This window comes from Engystomops pustulosus, chromosome 8 (genome assembly GCF_040894005.1).
Source record: "Engystomops pustulosus chromosome 8, aEngPut4.maternal, whole genome shotgun sequence".
Lineage (NCBI taxonomy): Eukaryota > Metazoa > Chordata > Amphibia > Anura > Leptodactylidae > Engystomops > Engystomops pustulosus.
Genome location: NC_092418.1, coordinates 108519358 through 108546616, shown reverse-complemented (window position 1 = coordinate 108546616; position 27259 = coordinate 108519358). Strand labels below are relative to the sequence as shown.

The 27259-nt window shown below is 40.5% G+C and overlaps 1 protein-coding gene across 2 annotated transcripts in view; it reads right to left on the bottom strand.

Moving 5' to 3' along the window:
- The window catches only part of ZEB2 (zinc finger E-box binding homeobox 2), a 112164-nt gene that overhangs the window by 79442 nt on the left and 5463 nt on the right, over positions 1 to 27259 (bottom strand). Inside the window, exon 3 of one of the 2 annotated variants that reach the window (XM_072122210.1) lies at positions 17878 to 17973. The exons of the other annotated variant lie outside the window; for it this stretch is intronic. Within the exon in view, the coding sequence (XP_071978311.1) occupies positions 17878 to 17973 (96 nt within the window). The remainder of the gene's footprint in view (positions 1 to 17877; positions 17974 to 27259) is intronic. 2 annotated transcript variants of the gene reach the window in all.

The window sequence follows — 27259 nt, the reverse complement described above, 5'->3', positions numbered from 1 at the left end:
ATGTTGTTAAGTGAACGCACATCGCGTTTTATTAAGCTACGTGGAAGCCGACGCGAGCTGATGGATCCAGGCGGCAGGTAAGAGGAGAACGCGGCGGGGAGTCCTCGGAAGGGTTAATCGCAACAGACATTCGGAATAGAAAAGAAAAAAGAATCAAAGATTGGGAATTTCTTTGAGTTTGTGTAGAAGTTAAAGGGAAGGAAACTCGGAGACGCGGCGTTCTATCGCCCTGCCAGGATCTCCCACCTGAGACAGATCGCGACGCGTGTTCGAATCATTCATGCGCGTGAAGCAATACACAAGTTCAGTGTAAAGCCACTTTTTAAAAGCTCATTGGGCGCATACTTTACTTGTACAGAATACCTTATTCATGACGGAGCGGTGAGGGCCTAGGTAATTACTCGAATCAAGGTGGCCTCAGAAGTGTTTAAATCTACAAGGACACTTAGGGTATGAATAATGCAAAATCATTTGCATCTAAATTTTTTAAGTGTTCTTTATTCAAAAACTAAAATGCAGTTCCGATTAAAGTTTGATGAGTGAAAGCTGAGCACTTCAGACCCACTGTGAAACGTCTCCTATTTGTGAAAATTATTTCAGACAGTGGAAAAGGGACAAAAGAGATGAAGAGAGGCGAAAAAAAATAAAAAGTTGGAGATCAGAATCGGCTTCTTATTTCTCAGAGGTCTCGTTGGGGGTTCGGGGTAGGACCCTGGGCGTGGTCACTTCATAGCTGCCCTCGTTGTGCCTGATGTCTGACTAATTATTTCTATCAATTTTACAAAGGAAATGGACAGAAGAAATAAGAAAAAAAGTTGGAGATCAGAATTGGCATCTAATTTCTTGGAGGTTTCTTGGAGCTCGTTGGGGGTTCGGGGTAGGACCCTGGGAGTGGTCACTTCATAGCTGCCCTTGTTGTGCCTGATCTTTGACTAATTATTTCTATCAATTTTACAAAGGAAAGGGACAGAAGAAATAAGAAAAAAAGTTGGAGATCAGAATCGGCTTCTTATTTCTCAGAGGTCTTGTTGGGGGTTCGGGGTAGGACCCTGGGAGTGGTCACTTCATAGCTGCCCTCGTTGTGCCTGATGTCTGACTAATTATTTCAATCAATTTTACAAAGGAAAGGGACAGAAGAAATAAGAAAAAAAGTTGGAGATCAGAATCGGCATCTAATTTCTTGGAGGTTTCTTGGAGCTCGTTGGGGGCTCGGGGTAGGACCCTGGGAGTGGTCACTTCATAGCTGCCCTTGTTGTGCCTGATCTTTGACTAATTATTTCTATCAATTTTACAAAGGAAAGGGACAGAAAGAAAAAAAGTTTGGAGATTAGAATCGGCTTCTTATTTCTCAGAAGTTTCTATGAGCTCGTTGGTAGTTGGGGGTAGGACCCTGGGAGTGGTCACTTCATAGCTGCCCTCGTTGTGCCTGGTGTTTGACTAATTATTTTTATCAAATCTACAAAGGAAAGGGACAAAAGATAACCAAAAAAAAAGTTGGAGATTAGAAACGGCATCTAATTTTTCAGAGGTGTCTTGGAGCTTGTTAGTGGTTCGGGGTAGGACCCTGGGAGTGGTCACTTCATAGTTGCCCTCCTTGTGCCTGATCTTTGACTAATTATTTTGATCAATTTTACTGATCTTCTAGTAGGACTCTCTAAGACTGATTTTTTATTATATTTTATTTTTTGGTACAGCGGCTGTTACACTGTCTCCCCTTCCACCGATTCCTCAGCACTTCCCCCCTCTCTCCGCCTGCTGTAATCTTACACAGTGGGAGGGGAAAAGTGCAGGGAGTGGGTGTGACAATGTAACAGTTGGTGAAGCCACAGCACTGGTCACAATCCCAGAGCCCTTGTTGCTCATTAGCATAATTTTGAAAGTTGATGTTAGACGGAAGGAGGCCAACAAGTATATAACAAGTATGAGAAGATTACTACAGTCACGGTACCTGGATCTATGGGTAAGTAGCCCTGGTTTATCATGATGAATTGTGATGGTAGATTTCCTTTAAACATTGGTCATAATTATAATAACTCTTTATATTCACTTATGATCTACGTTGAGATCAGAAAGTTTAGTCTCATGAAATAAGTCTCCATTACCTAGATTTATTACTTTTAAGCCCCTCCCCCAGATATCTCAATCTAGTAGTAATTCCATAGATTGTTACATTGTATCTTTTCCCTTATACAGTAACACAAGCTTCCTCTCTGTACTATAAATAATAGTACTATAACCTCTCCCCCCACTTATAGGAGAAGAAGGGACCCCTGACATCATTAACCCCTTGATTCACTACTGGAGGTAAATCTGACATGTTTTCTACTTAGCGCTGTAAATAAGAAAGGGCGGTAATAAAAAAGTGGGTCACATCCTGAGCGCCTGCGATTTAACAAAGGTCATTTGAGCCGAGTGTAACGGCTGTGCAGTTCAGGTGGGGATGGGTCACGGGGGGCTCAGGGGTCTGGCCGAATGAGGACAACGCTTATGGTAAAATCTATTGCCCAGACTCACACGTGTTTGGAGGCTTTGGTGTGGGGGGTGGGGGGGGGGCTGCCCACACCCGAAGTAAAATTATATCCTGCGCTTCCAAAGTTTTTTTTTTTTTTTTACTCTTTAATTTAAACAATGAGGACTTTTTTTCCCCCCTTAAACCCAACGAACAAAGATTTCCCCAGCAACAGACCCCCTGCTCAGCAGGTCACCTATATTTGCGACAGTATGTTTCTTTTCCCACGCTAACCCCGGGGCTCATTTGCATAAGATCTCTGTTGTGACAATTAGTTTCAGGTGAGATGATTTGTATGAAGCCGCCTCGAAACGATGCACTAGTTAGGGATTTCCTTGGTCCTGGCTCTAATTGCGACTGACTGGCACCATTCACAATCGCCCCTCTTGATTCAGCAGATTGTTCTGCCAGTCGCTATTGGTGACCTTACCCTACACAGAAGTCTATCCTGCACGGCAGACAGTGCGCGGGTTTAACATTAAGGAACACAAAGCGGAGACAAAACGCAACAAGAACAAAATAATCCCTGCAGACTGCAGAAAGAGGAATATATCTGCGGAATAACAGATTTTCTGGAGATGTAGCAGAGCTGGATTTGTCACTTTGAGCATTAGGCATGTAGATGTGGAGGTAGCAGAGCTGAATTTGTCATGTAATGCATAATATATTTCATTGTAAATGTACATTTCAGGACTAAACTTGTCACTTAGAGCCTTCTGCGTGTAGATTTGGATGTAGCAGAGCTGGATATTGTCTTTTAGAACATCTTATTAGTAACTTGTAATACATGATAGTAAATACTGGCTGCACAATGTCCAAACCATGTAAATGTAAACCCAACTCTGCTACATCTGTTTCCCACTGACACATTGTGGATACATTTTAGCATTTCTATTACAGACTTGGATACACTTGGTTTTGCTAAACTGAACCTATACAATCATAGGAATCTATGGGCCTAGGCTTGGCACAGCAGAGCCAGGGGTGTTAAGTTGTCATTAGGTCTATGTAAATCCATTGATCAATTGTGGAAAATGACAAATCCAGTTATATTGTTGTACACGGCACATCTCATATTCTGTCTTAGAAAATTCACAAGTTACTATAACACATATCCCATCCTAGGATGCCTATACTATACCATGACACCTAAGGATTATAAAAAGGGCATAATGTGAACAGAAATAACCTGGGATATTCAATTTTTAAGTAATTTACAGTATTAATGCTACCGCCACCGCAGATCTGCCGCCTTAGGCACAAGCCTTCATAAACCCTTGTAGACAGTTGGGGCGTGTGGCACTGCACACACAGCTATATATTACAGCACTGTACCCACCACTATATCATCCGTCCTCCAATATTACACCGGATCTCACTACCGCCACCACAGATCTGCCGCCCTAGGCACAAGCCTTCATAGACCCTTGTAGACAGTTGGGGCGTGTGGCACTGCACACACAGCTATATATTACAGCGCTGTACCCACCACTATATCATCAGTCCTCCAATATTACACCGGATCTCACTACCGCCACCACAGATCTGCCGCCCTAGGCACAAGCCTTCATAGACCCTTGTAGACAGTTGGGACATGTGGCACTGCACACACAGCTATATATTACAGCACTTTACTGTTAAATGACAGCACTGTACCCACCACTATATCATCCGTCCTCCAATATCACTCCAGTTCTCACTACCGCCACCACTGATCTGCCGCCCAAGGCACAGGCCATCATCACCCCTTGTGTATTGTTACATAACAGCACTGTACCCACCACTATTTCATCAGTCCCGCCTATATTACACCAGTTCTCATCACCACCACTGTTGATCTGCCGCCCTAGGCACAGGCCATCATCATCCCTTACTTACAGTGAGTCCTAATGCCCTTCTATTGTTCTATTACAGCACTGTACACCCCATTATATCACCAGTCCTCCTATATCACTAAGGCTCTAGATGCCGCCACTGCAGATCTGCCGCCCAAGGCACAGGCCATCATCACCCCTTGCATATAGTGACCCTATTGCCATCCTCTTGTTATAGTGCAGCACCGTACCCACCACTATATCATCAGTCCTCCAATATCACACCGGTTCTTACTACCGCCACTGCAGATCTGCTGCCTGAGGCACAGGCCATCATCACCCCTTGCATATAGCGACCCTAGTGCCATCCTCTTGTTATCGCGCAGCACTGTACCCACCACTATATCATCAGTCCTCCAATATCACAACGGTTCTTAATACCGCCACTGCAGATCTGCCGCCCAAGGCACAGGCCATCATCACCCCTTGCATATAGTGACCCTATTGCCATCATCTTGTTATAGCGCAGCACCGTACCCACCACTATATCATCAGTCCTCCAATATCACACCGGTTCTTACTACCGCCACTGCAGATCTGCCGCCCGAGGCACAGGCCATCATCACCCCTTGCATATAGCGACCCTAGTGCCATCCTCTTGTTATGGCGCAGCACTGTACCCACCACTATATCATCAGTCCTCCAATATCACAACGGTTCTTAATACCGCCACTGCAGATCTGCCGCCCGAGGCACAGGCCATCATCACCCCTTGCATATAGCGACCCTAGTGCCATCCTCTTGTTATGGCGCAGCACTGTACCCACCACTATATCATCAGTCCTCCAATATCACACCGTTTCTCACCACCACCGCTAGCGAATGGTTCTCAGGTATAAACAATTCTTTTCCTTGAAAGTAATCTCATAAGGACGAGACGAGTGGCGGTGTGTGCGGAGACGTAACGCCACTCTTTATAGAATGGAAATGAAGCAGGTATTAAGGAATATTATCCGGTAAAGACAGTGAACTAATCTGGAAGGAGATAGATCCCTGAGCCGCTTTAGTTTCCCAAATGAAAGTATTTTGTCCCTTTGAAATATGTAATTACGTTTTTAAAGGGAAGGGGTATTAAAGGAGAGCGATCGCGTTACCTCTATATAATGCGGAATAGCTTTATGCGTGCGCAAACGATTATGGGTCGGACCAATGACCTATTATATTAGGATCAATATGGTCAGACTATCATGTGACATGGACAATAGGATCATCATCTAGGGGACAGGAATCTTTACTATGGAATTCTCTGCCGCAGGATGTTCCAATGGTTTAATGTCCAAGTTCTGGAGAGGAAAAGGACATTGGATCAGGACCACAGAAACAAAATATTTGGGATGGAATCTTGATCCAGGTTATACTGATTGGAAGGAATTTTTTTGTAGATTTTTTGATTTCCTCTGGGTTATAGATTGGAATTAAGAGACATCTACATCCTTATACCGTATATACTCGAGTATAAGCCGACCCAAGTATAAGCCGAGGCCCCTAATTTTACCACAAATACCTGAGAAAACCTATTGACTCGAGTATAAGCCGAGGATGGGAAATACATTGGTCACAGCCTCCCCAGTATAAGTATGTAGCCTGCCGGACCCTTCCCCATAATATATAGCCAGCACCTGCCCCCCAGTATACAGCCTGCCAGCCCATATCCCCCAGTATATAGCCAGCCCCCTGCCCCAGTATATAGCCAACCCCATGCCACAGTATATAGCCAGCCCCACACCTCAGTATATAGCCAGCTCCCTGCCCCAGTATATAGCCAGCCCCACTGCCCAGTATATAGCCAGCTCCCTGCCGCAGTATATAGCTAGCCCCCTACCCCAGTATATAGCCAGCAGAGGGGGAAGCCAGGAGGGTGAGTTTTGAGATATTTTTTTTACTCAAGTATAAGCCGAGTTTGAGTTTTCAGCACATTTTTTGTGCTGAAAAACGAGGCTTATACTCGAGTATATATGGTAAATCCTTATCTACTATGATACCATCAGGTGGGGTTTGTATAGCCCCATTGGTTCCACAAGTTTTCAGTAAATCCTCTATAAAAGTGGGTATAAGGATACATGGGGGGCTGCGCTTGTATACTATGATTCCATATTATTAGTCCTATATGAATCCAAAGACAACTGACTACTAAATGTTGGGGTTAAGCTATGGGAACTGATGGGGGATGAGGGCACCAAGTGGGAATTTAATATGAGACTAAGACTATATATGTCACAAACTCAGCTCTGCTACATCTACAGTACTGACCCAGTGTAAGAATCATAGTGTCATAATGTCTCCACTGTGATTGAGCATGAATGAGGTCTCAGGGTAACGTCTACCCCTGTATGTAATAATTAGGCAATCCGGGCTCGAATATTATTAAGCAATCGTGATGTAATCGCGCCTGGATGTGGATGAAGCAGTGCCGGTGTGGGGGACACGCTGAGATTCTGAGCCTGACTGCCGGTAGTGTTATAATCCTGCCAAACTACTAGGTAATAAAATAAAATCATCTGATAATAAGAGCGGCTGCCAGACTCCACACTCCTCTTATTAAATAATAGGGACCTTTTTTTTTTTCTTCCGTGTGAAATCAATAACCATTCAATTAATGAATTAGTTTTATCAGGAGCGCCGAGCGGTGTCAAGTGCATTAAACGGAAGACGTGAACCAGACTCCGGGTGTGAAGAGAACAATCATTCAGGTCAGTGAGATCGGAATAATATCATCCAATGTATACAAATGGGAAGAGCCGGATCTCTACAGGAAGGAGGAGAACACAGAAAAGTCACCGCAGGAACCCGGAGGAACCCTCAACAGGACCCTAACACCCTACACCGTAATAGTATTCCTCATATACAGGGATAATACACACAGTGATGTCACAGTACAGGATAATACACACAGTGATGTCACAGTAAAAGATAATACACACAGTGATGTCACAGTACAGGGATAATACACACAGTGATGTCACAGTACAGGGATAATACACACAGTGAACAGGGATAATACACACAGTGATGTCACAGAACAGGGATAATACAGACAGTGATGTCACAGTACACGGATAATACACACAGTGATGTCACAGTACAGAGATAATACCCACAGTGATGTCACAGTACATGGATAATACACACAGTGATGTCACAGTACAGGGATAATACACACAGTGATGTCACAGTACAAGGATAATACACACAGTGATGTCACAGTACAGGGATAATACACACAGTGATGTCACAGTACAAGGATAATACACACAGTGATGTCACAGTACAGGGATAATACACACAGTGATGTCACAGTACAAGGATAATACACACAGTGATGTCACAGTACAGGGATAATACACACAGTGATGTCACAGTACAGAGATAATACACACAGTGATGTCACAGTACAGGGATAATACACACAGTGATGTCACAGTACAGGGATAATACACATAGTGATGTCACAGTACAGGGATAATACACACAGTGATGTCACAGTACAGGGATAATACACACAGTGATGTCACAGTACAGAGATAATACACACAGTGATGTCACAGGACAGAGATAATACACACAGTGATGTCACAGGACAGGGATAATACACACAGTGATGTCACAGTACAGGGATAATACACACAGTGATGTCACAGTACAGAGATAATACACACAGTGATGTCACAGTACAGGGATAATACACACAGTGATGTCACAGTACAGGGATAATACACATAGTGATGTCACAGTACAGGGATAATACACATAGTGATGTCACAGTACAGGGATAATACACACAGTGATGTCACAGTACAGGGATAATACACACAGTGATGTCACAGTACAGAGATAATACACACAGTGATGTCACAGTACAGAGATAATACACACAGTGATGTCACAGGACAGGGATAATACACACACAGTGATGTCACAGTACAGGGATAATACACACAGTGATGTCACAGTACAGGGATAATACACACAGTGATGTCACAGTACAGAGATAATACACACAGTGATGCCACAGTACAGGGATAATACACATAGTGATGTCACAGTACAGGGATAATACACACAGTGATGTCACAGTACAGAGATAATACACACAGTGATGTCACAGTACAGGGATAATACACACAGTGATGTCACAGTACAGAGATAATACACACAGTGATGTCACAGTACAGGGATAATACACTGACTACAAGACACAACAAACATGTCAGCATGGGCCGTGCACTGGAGGGAGACCCCCTAAAGCCCACCGGAAACCACACAGCCATGTGACATTTATGCACAAAGCAGAACATCAGGAATGAACATCAAACCCGAATCACTGCTGGTAAGATAATCAGACATTTCATTCTTAGAAACAAATTCACATGTTCTGAGGGAACGGCTGCAAAGCAAAAGTGACAAAAATGTGTCATTTATCAAGTGATGCATTTCTGGGGGATAAAAAAGAGCCGCCCCGAGGAATTCTCTGCACGGAGCGCACTCCCGCTCAACAGATGGATCCGCAACAAGTTGCCGTCTCCTCTAGGCCCTCTGGCAGCTCGACTGGGATAATTAGAAATTATTGCACTTCTGTGGGGAGGATTTTTGTCACCCCTTTCATTTTGGTTATGATGACATGGACGTCACACTGTGCAGCAATGTGCTGGAAGGGTTAAACAGGCCCCCCCCCTCCTTCCTATGGCTTTTTGGTCTCCCATTAGACTGGAGCCGGAATACTTCTACATAACGGAGACGATCAATGCGCCGCGCACTCCACATATATCACAACTTTATTAATGTACATCCCGTTTTATATTGTAGTATTTCACCGCAAACCCTGTTGGGTTTAATGAACACTCCGAAAGGACTCGAGCTGATTCCAGCGTATTAAAATCAGTCAATTTGAGGCTAGTGAACTGAGGAGGTAATGAGAGACATCCCGAGCCTTAAGTAGCGCAGAAGACGTCTGCCGGAGCCACTGGAAGGAGCTTTGTTTCCGAATTTTAGGTGTCGTTTGCTGTATCTTTTAGTTGGACGCAATCCGATTGAACAGATCAGTCCCGTACAATGTATATTGTTGCAATCTCATGACAATATTGGGTCCAGTTTAAGAGAGTGACAAACCGAGTGACAGTGCAGGACTCCAAATTAATAATAATTCCTTTATTTCTACAGCGCACACAGATTACGAAGTGCTGCACAAAGCATGACACATCAGTCCCTGTCCCTTGGGACTCACAATCTAAACAACCTAACAGTATGTTTTGGTTTGTGGGAGGAAACCGGAGGACCCAGAGGAAACCCACGCAAACACAGAGAGAACATGCAAACTCTTTGCAGATGTTGACCTGGATGGGATTCGGACTCATGACCCCAGCGCTGCAAGGCAGAAGTGCTAACCACTCAGCCACCGTGCCACCCACAAATCTCAGAAAGGATTGGTTTTTTAGGATTTACTATTAACCCCTTACTGGCCTTAACCCTAAAGGAATTCCGCACTGCTGCATTGTTTCGGCACCGTGTGGTGAAATGGAAAAAGGGCTGGCCATAGGTATGGTGGGCACCATATAACGTGTATGATTGTGTCCTCACTCTGATTCACAGAAAGTGAAGGATGGGACATTCTGGATTTCAACATGCCCAATCCTTACATTGTCTATGGAGATATGGAGATAGTTGGTTTCGGCTGCCTAATCTGGTAAACTGACACCACAAGCAACCGAGGGGACACTCTATGGCCAATCAGGTGTCAATTTGCCCAATTGGCTGTTTGGATGCCAATATGTCTAGATAAAGCGTCCAAACCTGAACACCGGTGAACATGCACTCAGGACATCCGTATGGGAGGAGGATTCAATAGGAATATCTAATGTCACCGGCCTAAAAGCTGAGAAAGTGATCAATACTGACTAAATATCAGCAGAACGCATTCGGCTCTGCTACATCTGATGCAGAACATAAGTCTTCACTTCATTATCCTGCCCAGAAGATGACTAGACGCCGCGTATCGGAGCCGGCATGGAGCGCAGGTAGACGATGAGACGGCTAATCGATCATTACGCCGTATAGTTTTATTACAACGTACGCTCTTTACAATCATCTATAATGTGACTCGCAGATTCCTTCTGGGGCGGTCTCGCCTCTCGTTACCCTCCGGAGGAAAAAAAACTTCAAATCGTCTCATAATAAACCTCTCTATTAAAAAGAAACCCCAGCCCTTGCCCTCCCTCCCTCCTTCCTCCTCCCCCACTTCCACCTCCATCGCAAAATTATAATCTACACTTTATCTTTTCAGAAATTAGGAGGAAAGTGCGAATCAGCAGAATCCGCTTTCTGCTTTATTTCATTTATAAATTACGAGAACGATGCTATTATATATTATTAATTTCTGCTGTTCTTCAACTTGGGGGCTGCGGCGGTGAACTGCGGATGTTCAAATGGTGTAATTATGTTCTGCTCAGGCGCCCATCCGTTTCCATTCAAAAATTTTACAGGATTCTTAATCACGCTGCTCTTTTGGGCGCGCAGGAAGGAGCGCGGCGGAACGTATACAGGGCGCGTTTGTTTACACAGGGACACCTGCTTAGCGCGGCAGCTGATGTCACTCACTACCGGCAAAATAACAACAGATTTAGGGATCACGCACTTGGGCCTCAATGTCAGACATTGATAATCCAGTTTTTTCCAAACATATCTCGGCACACCGGAGCGCGGAAAACGGCACAACTTCACATGGCGTTTAGTGTCGTCGTAGTTGCAGCTTTGCCCTTCGATAGACTTGTGTCCCTCTTTGCACTGATGCATTATGGGAGTGGCAACAAATGTATAAAGTTATAAAAGTTTATTATATGTTTTAAAATCTTTTAAAATTTGTAACATTTGTATTCCACGTTGACTACAGTGGTAACAAGGCCGGACAATCCGGGGGGATCGGCAGCACAGATGGTTTGGTACAATGTATCAGTGAGAGGAGAATTTATCGATCTGGATCAAGACATTGTAGCAGGGTATCAGTAAATGGTCTGATTGTGAGGGTCCCAAACGGATGACTTGATCACATAATGAAAGGACAGCTCCTTCCTCTATGTAGTGGCCAGGTTTGGGTACTACATTGTGAAAAGAAACTGAGCTGCAGTAACACAGTGCAGTGACTACACCAAATAAGGAGATCTTCCGATTCCATTCTCTTGCTCCATAGTAGATCCCCAATGATCTAATACTAAGGATCTATCCAAGAAGCTGGAAATTCCTTTAAAGGACATCTATCACCAGGATGAAGGATTGTAAACCAAGCACACTTACATGCAGGTGTGTGCACCCTTTGGCAGGATCTGCTCTCCTTTTAGCTTTTTATGCTCTCAATTTTACAAAAATAGGCTCTAAATATATGCAAATTAGTCCAAGGGGCTCCACGCTCAGTTAAAAGCTATTTCGCCAGTCTCATTTGCATGATTTTATAGCCTTTTTTTATAGCTAAAATAAGAGGAGAGGAGACACATCAGCAGGTAAGTGTACTTGGTTTACAATCCTTCATCCTGGTGGTAGATTTCCTTTAAATACAATAGTAGCAAATCTTAAAGAGAAGTATAAGTCCGGCAACAGTTTCCAGCCTTTGGATGTAAAGTAAAATGTGGTCATTCAGTAAGAGCAAGCAGAGATCTTGAAATTGTTTATGAATAAAGATCAAATATTTAGTAAAATTTGAAATACAGTCATGTAACACTATGCACATCAAACCGGACAAATCTTATTGGCAGATGCCCAGGGGCTCCGTTAATTTGGGGCAAATGTGGACAAATCATTTGATTTCAGTGACTCTTCGCCTCATCACTGACTTATATTGGTTAATGTAAAAAAGAACGGGACACGGGGTTACCGAATCCAAGGGGCTGGATATGTGGCCAACCACAACGCCAGAGACATGTGAACGCTCTCCGTGTTTTTACTGGGAAACCCAGCACCCTGGCGGATGTGCCCAGAGTGGCATTTCTCATTCCTGTGGTATATGCAATCTGTATTTTGTATCCCCTCCTGCTAACCACTGGAGACTGTCTATAGGAGGCTAAACCGGGAAGGGGGGGGGGGACCTGCTCCCCACAACTTGTCAGAGTTCCCATAGGTTTGTAGGACACACATGTAGAAATGTATTACTAAGCATCAGAAGAAGACTCTGGACCTCAACCGGACCCCCTATCCCTATGTACCGCTGCTACCTCTACTCCCCTATAGCTACACTACACTAAAGCAATTTAATTGCATAGAAATGTATCAAACTTCCCCATAATAAATGTATATATAGACAGATTGATGATAAATTGCACTTTTATTCGAGTGGCGTTACATCAGTTTTTTTAACAAGCTTGATACACATCATCCCTACACTCCCCCAAGATCTATGCCGAAACATTAAAGGTCCTATATCAAAGAGCTTCAATGCACATACGGGAAGCATCGAGATGGAAGCCCAACCTATTCACCGCCTTGAAGTGAGAAAATCACATTGGAAGCTCCTGATTCTTCCCTTTAAATGGATTCCGCAATAAAAGCCGATGTTTTTGGGAAAAAAAATGTCAAAAATAGATAAAGGAATGGATTCCCGTAAGGCATGGATGAGGTGGGAGGAGACATGGACTTTTCCTTTAAGGGTGTGCGATGGCCTAATGAATGGGCTGGAGGATGGTGTTATATGGTGTCTATATGTCACAATGTTGCTGATTTGCAGTAAACGTTTTTTTTTTTCGCCTTGTAGATTGCGCCCCTTCGCTTTTGATTCCGCAGATGTGCTAGCAGGGAACAAAGACGCCACATTTTAAACACAAATCTAAGCCTTTGTAATGAGCGATGCAGGACAGCTGTAAGTACAGCTGAATTTTTTTTTTTTCGTAAATGTTCCTTTAATGTCCAGCTGGTCCGGAGCTTTAATAAAATTGACATATTGATTCTTTTGAATTTACAGATGCCGGATTCATAAACTCCTATCTCCAAAGATGAGACATCTTCGAGAGCGGTGTCATTCCCCCCCCCCCCCCCCTCGCCTCCAAATGGATCAATTATGTGCCCACGTAATCCTGTTACCTGTGAAATCCATGCATACTTCTCCCATTTGCCTCCGTTCCCAGGCGGACAAACCGGCATTATGTACGCATAAACAAACAGAGCATTTCCCAGATATTAGGAATTGTTTTCAAACTGGAAACCGGTCTCCTGGGCCGTATTCCTAGTCATAGATGGGATTGCTCTTCCTTCATGTAACCTCCAAGTCTTAAGATAAATAAATAACTATGGTGTTATGGCTTCTCAGAAAGGTTGTCTATTTATCTTCAAGGGCCCCACCCCCCTCCCCACCCGCGCCATCCCTTTAAGTACCTGTGCATTAGTCCTTAACCACAGTCTTATAGATTATCAACTGGAGGCTTCACTCATTAATATACCACAAAGACGAAGCAAACACAAGCAAATACTTCCAACTATCTGTCATTTTTGGACATTATAGTTGCGGTAAGCCTACACTTTGTTGGTTGATAAGGAATAATTTTCTCCACATCGAAACATTCAACTGTTCCTGACCTTCTTAGAAGCCAAAGATGACACTAGAACTTTTTGGAAACCAATGATGGTAGTGGAACTTTTTGGAGACCACTGATGGTGGTGGACCTTTTTGGAAACCAATGATGGCAGTGGAACTTTTTGGAAACCAATTATGGTGGTGGAACTTTTTGGAAACCAATGCTGGTAGAGGAAAATTTTGGAAACCAATGATGGTAGTGGAACTTTTTGGAAACCAATGATGGTAGTGGAACTTTTTGGAAACCAATGATGGTAGAGAAATTTATTGGAAACCAATGATGGTAATGGAACTTTTTGGAAACCAATGATGGTAGTGGAACTTTTTGGAAACCAATGATGGTAGTGGAACTTTTTGGAAACCAATGATGGTAGTGGAACTTTTTGGAAACCAATGATGGTAGTGGAACTTTTTGGAAACCAATGATGGTAGAGGAATTTATTGGAAACCAATGATGGTAATGGAACTTTTTGGAAACCAATGATGGTGGTGGACCTTTTTGGAAACCAAAGATAGCACTAGAGCTTTTTGGAAATCATTGAAGGTTCTGGACTTTCTTGGAAGCCAACGAAAGGAAAAAAAAATGAAACTTTTTGCTAAATCAGTGATGGTTCCAGATCTTTTTGAAACCAATGATGATACTGGAGCCTATTTGAAAACCCGATGAAAATGTTAAAACGTTTCGGTAACCAGTGTTAGTGACAATAGTTTTGGATCGATATTAATTGACCTATTTTTTGGAAACCAATGAGAATATGTTAACTTTTTGGAAAGCAAATAATGATGGATTTTTAATATCCATCCTTAATACTAGATCCTTTTTGGATGCCAATGGTGGAACTGAACCTTTTAGGAAACAACTCAAAACTCTACAACCGATGATCCTACAAGATCCAGAAAGATCCATAATGAGTATGATAAATGATGCTAAACTTTTTGGACGCCAATTATAGTATTGGTCCTTTTTTGGAAGCCCATGACATAAAAGGAAATAGAGGACCCGTTGAAGGTCCACAATCTATGACAGAATCATTCAATAACAAATAAAAATCTAAAAGTCAGACTTAACAATAGTTCTCCCCAACCATGAGATTGCGATGACACGTGGCTTGGGGTACAACATAAAGCCATCACATGACCAACCTGCGGATAGTACCAAATCAAAAAGGTAGTACCACCTCCACTTCTACGTCGTCCATCAAGAAAATGAGATCAGTAAACACTTATGCACAAATATCTGACACATCAAGCAAATCAATGATGTCACACAATGATGCCATGCAGTGATGTCACACAAAAATTTTCCACTCCGATGATGAAGATGTTTTGAAAAAAAAAAAAAAAAACGGCAAACCACTGTAGGCATATATCACGTATAATTAGTACCAAACGAATGGATGTAAAACAGAACATTTCTTCACTAATACATAAACTCACAGAGACAGAAAATCAATGCATGGACGATATTCACGGTCAGAAAGAGGTCACAGAAAGCAATTAATGAAAATATATCCCCAGATTAGAGAACGTGTTACATCAACTTTTTACAGATAGACATTGTGAGAAAACTCGATGAAAATTTTTGGGGAAAAAAACGAAATTACTTCAAGCTTGAGACCATTTCATACCATGTTTTTAGTATGGATGTGGTTAATATACAGTTTGTTTTTGACCTTTGATTCTACCGTCCCTCTCGTATACTTATTGGTTTTCTGCATGGGGTGGGGGTGACTTTTTGGGAATTAGGACAGAACTCAATAACCCATGGAAGAGACGCTTAACCAAGGGCATAGCTGAAAGGGTGCAGATATTGTTGTCACTCCTGGGCCCTGAGACCTTATGGGGCCGGAAAGCCACTCTGCGCACATAGAGAGATACAAGAGTTATAAAGTATAAAGGTAGGTCATGGACATGTTCTTGATTTAGCACTTTTTTAGGTCTTCCTTTGACCACATGGTTTCTGACAGTCTTAAATCTAGATATATGGTCTAAAAAACATCTGAATAACAAAGTAATTGTGTTAAAGTGGCAAATTGTACTGTGAAGGGGCCCATATACATCATCAAGAGGGGCCAAGACAACTTTTAGTACGGCCTCAGTTTCCTCTAAATATTTTTTTTTAACTACCATATATACTCAAGTATAAGCCTAGTTTTTCAGCACAAATAAAATTGCTGAAAACCCAAACTCGGCTTATACATGAGTAAAAAAAATATAGGTTTTACCAGGTTTTTGTGGTAATATTAGGGGCCTCGGTTTATACTAGAGTCGAGTATATACGGGTAAATCTATACTGGTAACTAATTTGGCTAAGATTAGCTCCAAATTTGTATTGAAATTGGATTGGCAGCTCCTCGGGGGCAGGGCTTATTTTTCCTATATAAAATAGTGGTTTGTACATTATTAGATATGCTATAAAACTTGTAATTGTAGCTATATATCCACATTGACTCATTGGTAATCTAATTTATGACATCATAGGTGCCACGGGGTTGCTATTTGGGGGAGGAGAATGTAGGTAGTCTCCATTTAGACTCAGAACGTGTGGAATTATTTTCAAATTACCTCAATATTTTGCAAACATCTTCACCTGCATGCTGGGAACGGCGAGGAGGGGCCGAGTGTCGGTTGTGCATTTCTTACTCCCCATCCTCTGCTGAATTCATTTATAAATTACCTCATCACTGACTGAAATTAACACTGATTCTTACAGGCAATTTCTCAATTTCCAATGCTAATTACATTTTTTTTACTTTTAAATTCCGTACCACCTGTTTTGGGCAAGACATCTTAGGCAGCGAGACCACATTTAATCACAATTTTAATTAACCACCCCGTAGATGTGGAAAAGAAGCAATTATAATGTAGATGAATGATGATTTTTTTTTTTTTTTTTGCATAGAATTGTTTTGTTTCCCTGCATGTTGATTGTTGAACGGAACACAAATACAGTAACTGCGCTTTTTTTTTTTTTTTAATTCTATTATTGTAATTTGGTAATTGTTTTTGATTTTTTTTTTTTTTTAAATAAGTATAAATGACATCATCTGCTTACAAATAGACGAGTCTCGCTGCCAATTACGATGTCGGATAGGAACAATCTTTCCAATTTTTATTGGCCTACTCCAAAAAATTGCAACTTTTTTTTTTTTTTTTTTGGTTGTCGTTTTGCTTTGATTACGATGTCGAATAGGAACAATCTCGATGGCTGTAAAGGAATATTTTTATTTGCCTAATCAAAAAAATTGCAACTTTGTTTTTGGGGGTTTTTTTGGTTGTCGTTTTGCTTTGATTACGATGTCGAATAGGAACAATCTCGATGGCTGTAAAGGAATATTTTTATTTGCCTACTCAAAAAAATTGCAACTTTGTTTTGTCGTTTTGCTTTGATTTTTTGTTGTTTTTTTTTTTGGTTGTCAGTTTGCTTTGATTTTTTGTTTTGTTTTTTTGGAAAATTGAAAAATGATGCTTGAAGTATGGCATAAAATGCTGTAGAGAAGACTCCGAACAGCAGAAATTATTACAAACATATGGGACTAATACAGTTGTAGCCTGTTCGATGGGCCAGCCCCATTCATGAGTTATGGTATGTAATGATCTCACAGCTTGCAGGAAAACTTCCATAGAGAATTTTTATCATCAATTCTAGCTCTCTGGAATCGAATTAAGAAAAAAAAAATGACAAAAAAAATTCCCTACTCGTTATTCGAGACGGTTAAAAAAAAAAAAAAAACATCGCAGTGCATGTATTTATAGATGGGGAGACAGATACTGACATGATCCAACAATTAATGCTTCCTTGGGGATGTCAATCTCTTAGCTCTAATTACAAAAAGATTTAAAACAGTTATGATAACCAAGGCAAACATTTAAAAAAGACATGTCATAACAGAAGGCGATTGTGCATAAGAAATCGAGACAACAGTACACCAGGAAAAAAGACCTACTATTGCGGGAGTCTTTCCTCCTACAAATATTTGGGTGTCGCTCTGGTAGAAGGGATAGGTCCTGCTCATCTCTGTCAATGTGTAATATAAGTCCTCCTTTTTTAAGCAAGGGAAAAAAACAAGGAATGATTCAAACAGCCGAACATTAGTCAAACACACACACACACCCAACTACATGCTAGATCACAACCAACAGTAAAAACATGGAAAAAGTGGGGCCAAGGGCGAGAGGGAATTGCTAAGGGATCATCGGAATCATCCAGCAGAGGGAATTGCTTAAGGGATCATCGGAATCATCCAGCAGAGGTCACTTAAGGAGACTAAGGTCAGTCAATAACTCAAGTGAGTAACGTTGAGAGTATAATAAAAGCATAAAAACAAAAATAAGGTCATCAAAAAAGTTAAGTCTCTTATGAAGGACATCTAGCACGTCCTGGTTGAACCTGATGGACGTACGTCTTTGCTCGTAAACTCTACTCACTATGTAACTTTGAGTGATAGGATCTCAAAGCCAGAGAGAGGGAGGACAGGCCCGACACTGTTTAATGTAAACTCTACAAGATGTGCAGACAATGCTCCACATCTGTCTTCCTAGACCTTCCCTGCTAATGGGGTCTGCAGGTTAATACAGTGGAAGGGGTCGAACATTTGTACCACTTTGAGAAGAAAAAGAACAACCCAAGAACGCTTACGACAGAGGCAATAAAAAGATCTGCTAGAAAGAATCCACCGACTTGGGTTTAGGACATTGTATTCTAAATGGACCTGACAATCGTGATCGTGAACCTGACAACTTTTTGGAACCGATTGTGGTTAGTGGCAAACTTCTGTGGATGAGGTGTATCAACCTCGTGAACATTTTTGGCTGAATACAGTTAGTATGTTGCAATGGATGTAGGACTTCTGGTCAAGTGTCCCTCTAGTGTCCCTACAGTTGATTTAAAGGGAGGTTTTTTGGTATAAAATAGTTGACGTATATCATATATAAATATTTATTACAATTCAAGATAAAACTGAGAACCAAGAGTCTTGGGGTACACTGGATATGAGGCCTAGAAGAAGAAGATAAGCAAATTGTTTCTATTCAACCATGACTACTTTCCAAAACTTATGCTGAAGCAATTAGGCACTTACGAAGGAACTTTTTGAAACAGACATGGAATTTTTTCTGAAAACCAATAACCCGTATGGTCACTGGGTCATGTATGAAGTATATGAAGCCCACCAGCAAGAATGGACCTACCACTCCCAAGTTACGGCCTTCAAAGGCTACAGCACCCTATTATGGGTTTTTCGAGACCAAAACTGCATCATATGAGTCAAAAGATAAATAAAAGACACTCGAAGCGCGGGTTGATCCCGGCTGGCGGTAAAATAATTACATCCCACTGCTCAGTGCCAACTTTCCTAACAATCCCTACACATCATATACATGTATCTTCTTATCCATGTGTTTGCATTTATTTGTAAATCATCTTTTCGGGGTTAGAATGCAATTTCGAATTATTCTTGTCATTTTTTTTGAAAAAGTCTAAGCAATTCTCAACGCCTGCAAATAGACCTAACTTTTTTTTTTTTTGTCGGAGCTTATAAGCAAATCCACTGTAGAAATAATCACTTCTAACAAATGATCAAAGAAAAATAATCTTTTCCTCTCTCCTAATAAGACTTTTTTTCTGGAAAAAAAAAAAAAATCCCCCCATTTTCAAAATGGATAACAGCTCGGAGGCAAGTTGCAATCTACGTTTCGAAAAGTTATTGTATTATTGTTTTTGTTCTACGGATATTGAGGACGACGATCCGACGTTGGCTTCTATATCTTAAGACTTCCAGGATAAAAGTTTGTGCGTGGAGTATGGAAACTCATTGTTCTGACCTTAAGTTTTTAATATTAAGGCATAAACAGAGCATTAAATCAGGGAAGACTGTGACAAGTCCAATGTGCACGAGGACGGTGCCAGCACGCCATCTCCATCTCTTTGTTCAAAGCTTAACAAAAATGTGCCGTCACACCATTTAGACTCAACAGGGCCTGTCGAATGGGTATCAACAGATCAGCCAATGCCTGTCACACACACAGGGCTAAAAAAAAAAAGTGTTTGAAAGCAAAGCTTACGTCTGCTACGTCTCCCGGAGAAGAAGTAACAGAGACTTATTAATCGGGCTAATACCTAAAAAAAAAAAAAAAAAAAAAAAAACTCAAAACATAAATAAAAATCAAACTCGGTGCTTGACCAAACCCAGATAAACTCTAGTAGATATCATCGTGAATCCCAAATTTTTGCAATTTTTTTAAAACTCTAACACTTCCATGCACTTCAAGAAAGAAAAGAGGAAAAAAAAAACCCCCATAGAACTACAATGTTTTTTTTTTTTTTCTCGGCCGTGAGTTTCAGGATATCATTGAACAAACAATAATGTAAACCCGCGCAACTATTCAAGGAAGTGTTTATTTTATTCTGGTTTAATTAACTTTACGGAGCTTTTTTGTTTTCTTTTCGGACAAAGAAAGGGCACCCCCTTACACGCACTACCACCACCAAAACAAACCCCGCCCCCCCCAAAAAAAAAAATTAACAATCCACTGCCAAAAAACTTAAAAACTAATTTTAATAACTGGGGTGAGTAGTTTAAATAGTTTTTGGGTTATTATTTTTTTTTTTTTTTAATTCTTGTCTCTTTTTGTTTTGTTGATTTGTTTGACAAGTCGTCATGGGACGTGAAGCTCATGGGAGGGGCTTGAAATTTGGCTCCACTTTATTTTAGACTATTTGAAATGAAGGATAAAGTTGGCCCGAGAACTTTACAACAAATTAAAAAAAATTATGTTACAATGTAAAAAGAACTCGGCGTCAGTCAACGAACTTTTAACCGAATCCGACGCCGTATCAAAGGCCAACGAGAGCCGATCCTCTGCCTGCACTCTCTGAGAGTTACATAGTCCCAATTTCACTCTAATGCTGTCAGTTTATTGCTTATATTTCAGCTGTCTCACTCCTAGTCCCAATCCTGTCAGTTTCTGGGCTGCCAATTTCAACTTGAAGCTTGACTGGGCTGATCGGATGCAAATACCTCCAGGGAAAACCCAGAAACTCATGAACAGTTATGTCAAGTCGATTTTGCACCATCGGGAAAAGGTAACCTCTGCGAGACAAAAACCAACAAGGTTAAAGAGACAGGGGTTTTCACGTGTAATATCACTGCTCTACATCTTGTTCACTGTCTCCCATCCCTCGGAAATTGGAACTGTCAGAATTACTCCTAATTGCAGATGCACAACTGCCATTAGAAGGAAAGGAAAAAAAAAAAAAAAAACAACGGAGGCCATTGAAAGTATCAACCTAATTACTTTCATTACAAACGAATCCCAATTTCTTTTTTTTTTTTTTTTTTTTTTTTTTTACACTTTTATTTTTATAATTTTTTTTTTTTCAAAAAATTTTGGGATTTTTTTTTATTTTTTTATAAGAGACGGGTTTGACAGAATCTATTAAAACATATCTCCTGTGTAATGCAAATATACTTTGTCAGATGCAAAGAGGCCTTGACAGTTTGCCTATGGACCGATAACCAACCGGAAAATGACTGCATGCATGGTGAAAAAAAAAAGAAAAGAATAAAAAAAAGTTTAAAAAAAAATTTTTTTTTTTTTTTGCTATATTTCAATACTGTTACTTTTTTTCTTTATATTTTAGACGAGGTTTGTCGCGACGCTATTAACCCTTTATTTTTCATGGACGGAATAATGAATCGAAATATATGTGTTCACCAAGAATTGGTGACATTTTTGCAATGTATGTAATATAAATATGATGTAAGTTATAGATGAGTTAATAAGATAACAGGCTGCAGAGTCGTTACCTCTCTTGTCTATGGAAGTCAAGTTTTTCGGGATGAGTCTTTTTGAATTCCAAAACATTTTTGACATTGTTTTAGTACCTATTATTCTATAGAAGGGCTCGTTTCGATAGTGTAAATATCGAAATGTGATAATGCATCTATAGGCAAGACACGAAATAACTACTACTGCATGTGGGAGCAATAAGCAGCTCATAAATATTTGTTTTTCCAGGATGTAGAAACTAATTTCTATGGTGTATGTATGTATATATGGTGTATGTATGTATATATGGTGTGTGTATGTATATATGGTGTGTGTCTGTATATATGGTGTATGTGTGTATATATGGTGTGTGTCTGTAGGTATGTAATGTGTAAGTATAAGTAGCAAAAAATTTCATTTGGCACAAGTGTCCAAATACGAGAAGTGTTAATTTTTACATAGAAACCCCAAAAACTATTGGCTGACAAATCTAACTCTGCTATATCTGTATCAGTGGACAACTTATACGGTCTAATGTGTTTTTTGGGGTTTTCTATGGCTGCATTCAGTAAAACTGACACAATTTGATCGAGAATGATCAACAGATCAATATCTTGTGTCATTAAGACTTTATAGGGTTAGGAGGGAGGTATATAAGTCTATATATGAGCATCTCATGCATACAGGTTACACTAGATGTCCCCGTATCCCATTGTCCTCGAAAGGAGAAGATACTTTATTTGACATCAGGTTTTGTTGCTTAATTGTTCTAACCTCTAAGATAAGTTTTCTGTCTTCCCCAAAAATGCACCTTTTTCTTAATAATGAAACCTGAGTATTTCCCTTTTCTTCAGAAACCTGTCATCTCATTTACTGACTAGGGTTTGTGCATCTTCTAAGAAGCGTCCTCCACCTGACCCTTCTATGTAATAGGTACGTTCTCATATCATACAACCTACGTAAGGCTGGCCCCCCCTTAAAGAACATGGAACTTTCTTATTTCTCAATACTTTGGTTGTGTACTATGAGGGTCCTGAGCTACTGGTTATGTCAGCCCATCCATGGAGAACTTGTAATAGCCAAGTTCTCCAAGGAGAAGGGTCAATCTTTCAGGTCCATCTGCTGCAGAGCATCCTGGGAAATGTATTTACAGGACATGAGAGTTAAGAGATGTTTTCTTTTATTGATGGTTCGGCTAAGAGGTTCTGCAGCAGTTCAGGAATGGAAATTTTACCTGTTCAGCTACTGTATTTCCACTTGGGCCTCATCAGGACGTCGTCAATATATTGCCCCCCCCTTCTTCCCAATTAGATACATAAATATAGTTTAATTTGTTATTTTTTTTACATTCCTGAAAGAATACATTATTGCCTGGTTGTTCATACGAATAACATAACACTTCATTATTGGATGCTTTGACAGATGGCATTTCTGCCAACCAGACAGCCCATGCCAGCTTGCACAGTACTTCTGCCACCCTGGGACTTAGCATGAAGGCACCCAGGATTCACTATTATGTCTGAGCACATGCATACACGGGCACGTTACCTGGCACGGCGAATGCAAAATGGTGCCACCAGCAGATAAATGTATCAAAATGATGATTTAATTGCAACATTTTATCTCGGAACACCCAGTAAGATATCCATAAGCGAAGAACCAAGGAGCTGACAATCTACAACTCCCTCACTGCCTTGGCACACAAGTCAAGACCTCAATGCTATCAAGACTGGCAGCAGATCTGAGGGTATAGGAGATGGGGGGGGGGCCCACGTTCATAACTCTTCTCGAAATCTGCTGTATCACCTACAAGGGAAGTAGATCTGCACTGTCAAATCACCAGGAGGCTGTGACAAAGGGAACTGTCTGTGTACAAGGTGTAACAACACAACAGACACCTTTAATCCTGTCATGTCTCATACTCTGCACTTTCGCACCTTACTGGCTGCTCCGACGGTGACACTAACTAAATAAGGAAATTGTCTCGAAACCCAAAATCAACACCTGTACACATATTCCGCTCCGCACTTGAAGCCGGGGCTTGGATGGCAGATAGTGACATGTCACCGAAGAGTTGTGTGTGTGTGTCTATTAATAATACAGATGTAGCAGAGTGCAACGTGTCTTGACAAACTCAGCTCTGCTGCTCCTATAGGTTACAATAATGTCTGCCTGTGTTACATCTCTGTACGGTGCAAGGACAGGGAAATGTGTTATTTTGATGTATCCGATGACAGACAGCAGTGAGGGAAATTTGTTAGCCCTGTACAGAGAGTAAGGGGGGTGTATAGGGGGGCTCTGAGCGTCACCCTGGGGGGTGCACTACATCTATACAGACCCCCCCAGCACACAGGGGGCACACAACTGGTGTTAGGAGGATTCTATCCTCTTCTCTCTCTCTCTCTCTGGCATGTAAATTCTTTGGAAACAATCACGTCTAGAGATCTTGAAAGAAAACTCAATAAAACAGATCTTATCTGCTGAGTGAAAGTACTTAATTCAGAAGGAGTTAAGCAGTTTTTCAGCATCGCTCTGTAGGTTAATATCACAGCTGCCCAGTAAACCTCATTTAACAAAAGGCTCCCTTTGCAAACAGAATCCTGAACCCCCCCTCCCCGAGTGTCCAAAGGTGTTTACTGAAGTAAATCTGTCTAAATCCTTCATCGCTGGGGTCATGGGGAAAGCAGAGAGGGGGCTGAAGGTGTAGGGATAATCCCTTTTTGTACCAATGTTCCTGAACCGTCTGGGAACAAAATCACAAATCTGTGTCACATGTTTCTTTAAAACTTGTAACATCTCGGATTTTTTTATTTTTTTTTTTGCTTAAGAACACCAAAGATGTATGAGAACAACTACCTATTACAGGAGGCCTGATGATGTATCCAGCAATTGTATCCAGTAACAAGGAAAGTTACATTTTATAACTCCAAAAAATTCCCAAAAATTGTAAAAAAAAAAAAGGCATCTCCTTAACTTTATTTACCATTAGATTTTATGCAGACGACTATAAAGAGATATTTTGTATTTTGAATGAGAAAAGTAAATATTTACTTTGTATCCATTTATTTATTTACGTTTCTGTTTGTTTATTTTTAAACTTGCGCAGTAGAAGTTTTGTGTTTTTTTTTTTTTTTGGTTACTAAACTCAGTTAGGCCGTAGAATGAATGAATCAAGGACGGATATTTCATGCTCATTATCTATATAAAACGCTCGCCGCGAGATATAAGCTGCTTATTCTGACATTAGAAATGTAAAAAAAAAAAATTAAGAAAAAAATTGTTAGGTTTTTTTTTTTTAATTGCAAAAAAAAAATAAATCAACATTTATTTTACCCCAAAAATGTACAAATTTTGGCCGGAATATTTTATAATTTTTTTTTTTTTTTTACATTTGATATTTAATAGCCAGTGTTCTGCATGCTAATAATAATTAGAATTAGTGATGGTCAATCGGATTTTCTTGGTTGGGAATCCGTTTCGCCTCTGCAGGAGTGTCAATGGAGAAGGGGACATTTTTGGAAGGTTGGCTCATGTCTAATAATAATAATAATGGTAATAATAATAGTTACTACTACTACGACTACTACGACTACTCCCAGACAGATGGATTCCAGTCTGGCTGGAGTGTGTGTATACACCTGACTTGTTCTAAGAGAATCTGATCCGTCTGCAACACTTTTTACCTCAAGTGCCAAAGTAAAGGCCATGAATAGTACCCAGTGGTAACACTATCCGGCTGTCAGTAAGGCCTGAGCTGGGGCTATATAAGGCCTGTAACTAGGGAAAGCCCAACAAACAACCACAAACACCTAAGTTATTTCTCTCAGACTACACCCTTCGCTTCCCCCCCTCATCTCACTCTTCTTTTTTTTCTCTCTCTTTCCCTCTTCTTTTCATCTTGGCTTTCTGTTGCAGAATGCAAATGTTCTCTGCCGGCGGTGAAAGGGCTGAATTGTGATTAAGAAGAAGAAGAGTTCCTTTCTTTGTTCATCCCTCAGGGGATGTTTACTGGGAGAGACACAGCGGATCAGATATGAAAGGCATTCAGGTCAGCATTGATGTGAACGAAAGTGAAATCATACCTAAGGCATCCGCAGGACTGTAGTGTCAGGGGTTCACTTAACGGTACATGTGCACTCAGTGCAGTGTGTGGAAGAGGATGTGAGTGTGTGTGTGTGCACTAGCATTATACAGCAACTCCCCCCCAAAAAAAAATATAATAATAATAATAAAAAAGAAACCTCACTGTCCAGACTGGTCCCCAGAGTGTTCACATCATATGTATAATATATAGAAATCCATCTGTGCACCATGTAATGGTGTCATCTCCATTTAGTCCATCATAGGAGTAGAGACAGAATTTTATATAGGAATGCCCCTTACTGGCCTGTGGCACACACTGCACATTTCAAGGCTATAGATATGTACATCCATCTATCTATCTATCTGCTATCATATATATAGATGTAAAATATTATACATATATTATATATCGCATGCATGGCTCTAAATTTTTGTACACCATGAGTATAAGTTTTTTCACACACACACACACATATATATATATTCTTACATTTACATACAATTATATATATATGTATATATATATATATATATATATATATATATATAAACATATTTATGTATATAAATTCATGGCATGAACCATGCACGCTTTATATATATATATATTTATAAATATATGTATGTACATTTTTACATGAATGTATAAATATAGTTAGAAATATGTAAAATGTATCTACATATACATGGATGATTATATAAAATTATGGCATGAGACCATGCTTAACCTCTATATATATACCTATATACGCATGTATACATGGGGATATCTATGCGGCTATACATCGCTACATCCTGAATCCACTGCCTTTATATACATCACCGTCCGTCAAAATAAAATTTGTTCTATCCTCTCTGGGTGTCAGGTTTTCCTCTAAACTTCCTATAACTGCACCTATATACTGTTCCACCTCAGTAATAGTTATAGGTAATATATATATATATATATATATATATATATATATATATATATATATATATATATATATATATATATATATATATATAAAAGTCTCACAGTTTTGTTTGCACTTGGACCACTCAGGATAACAATTCACCTTTTTCCCAGGATGCTCCTCTCTTATTCCCAAAATTTCAAGCAAACAATAAACAGTCCCTCCTTTCTATAGGATCCACATCAAATCAATCTACAGCGAGTAATCAATTAATTCATTAACTGGGTTATTTCTTTACTGTTTTCTCTCCTTTAATAATAAAAAAGCCACCCCCACCCAGCACTTTATTCATTTAGTAAAAAAAAAAATCCAAGCAATGAGGCAAGGTGTCTGCCTGGGCTATTCAGCCTATTGCACCCTTGTGGGAATGTGGAGCTGAATAGTACAGTGGGCATCCTGCGCCATTGTCCTTATAAACATGTAAATGAGCGACATTAGGAAAAGACAATCAATTGTCTATAGTCACTGTGAACCTGCAATCCCTTTCTGTGTGACAGGCACAAAATACCGGCTACCTTGG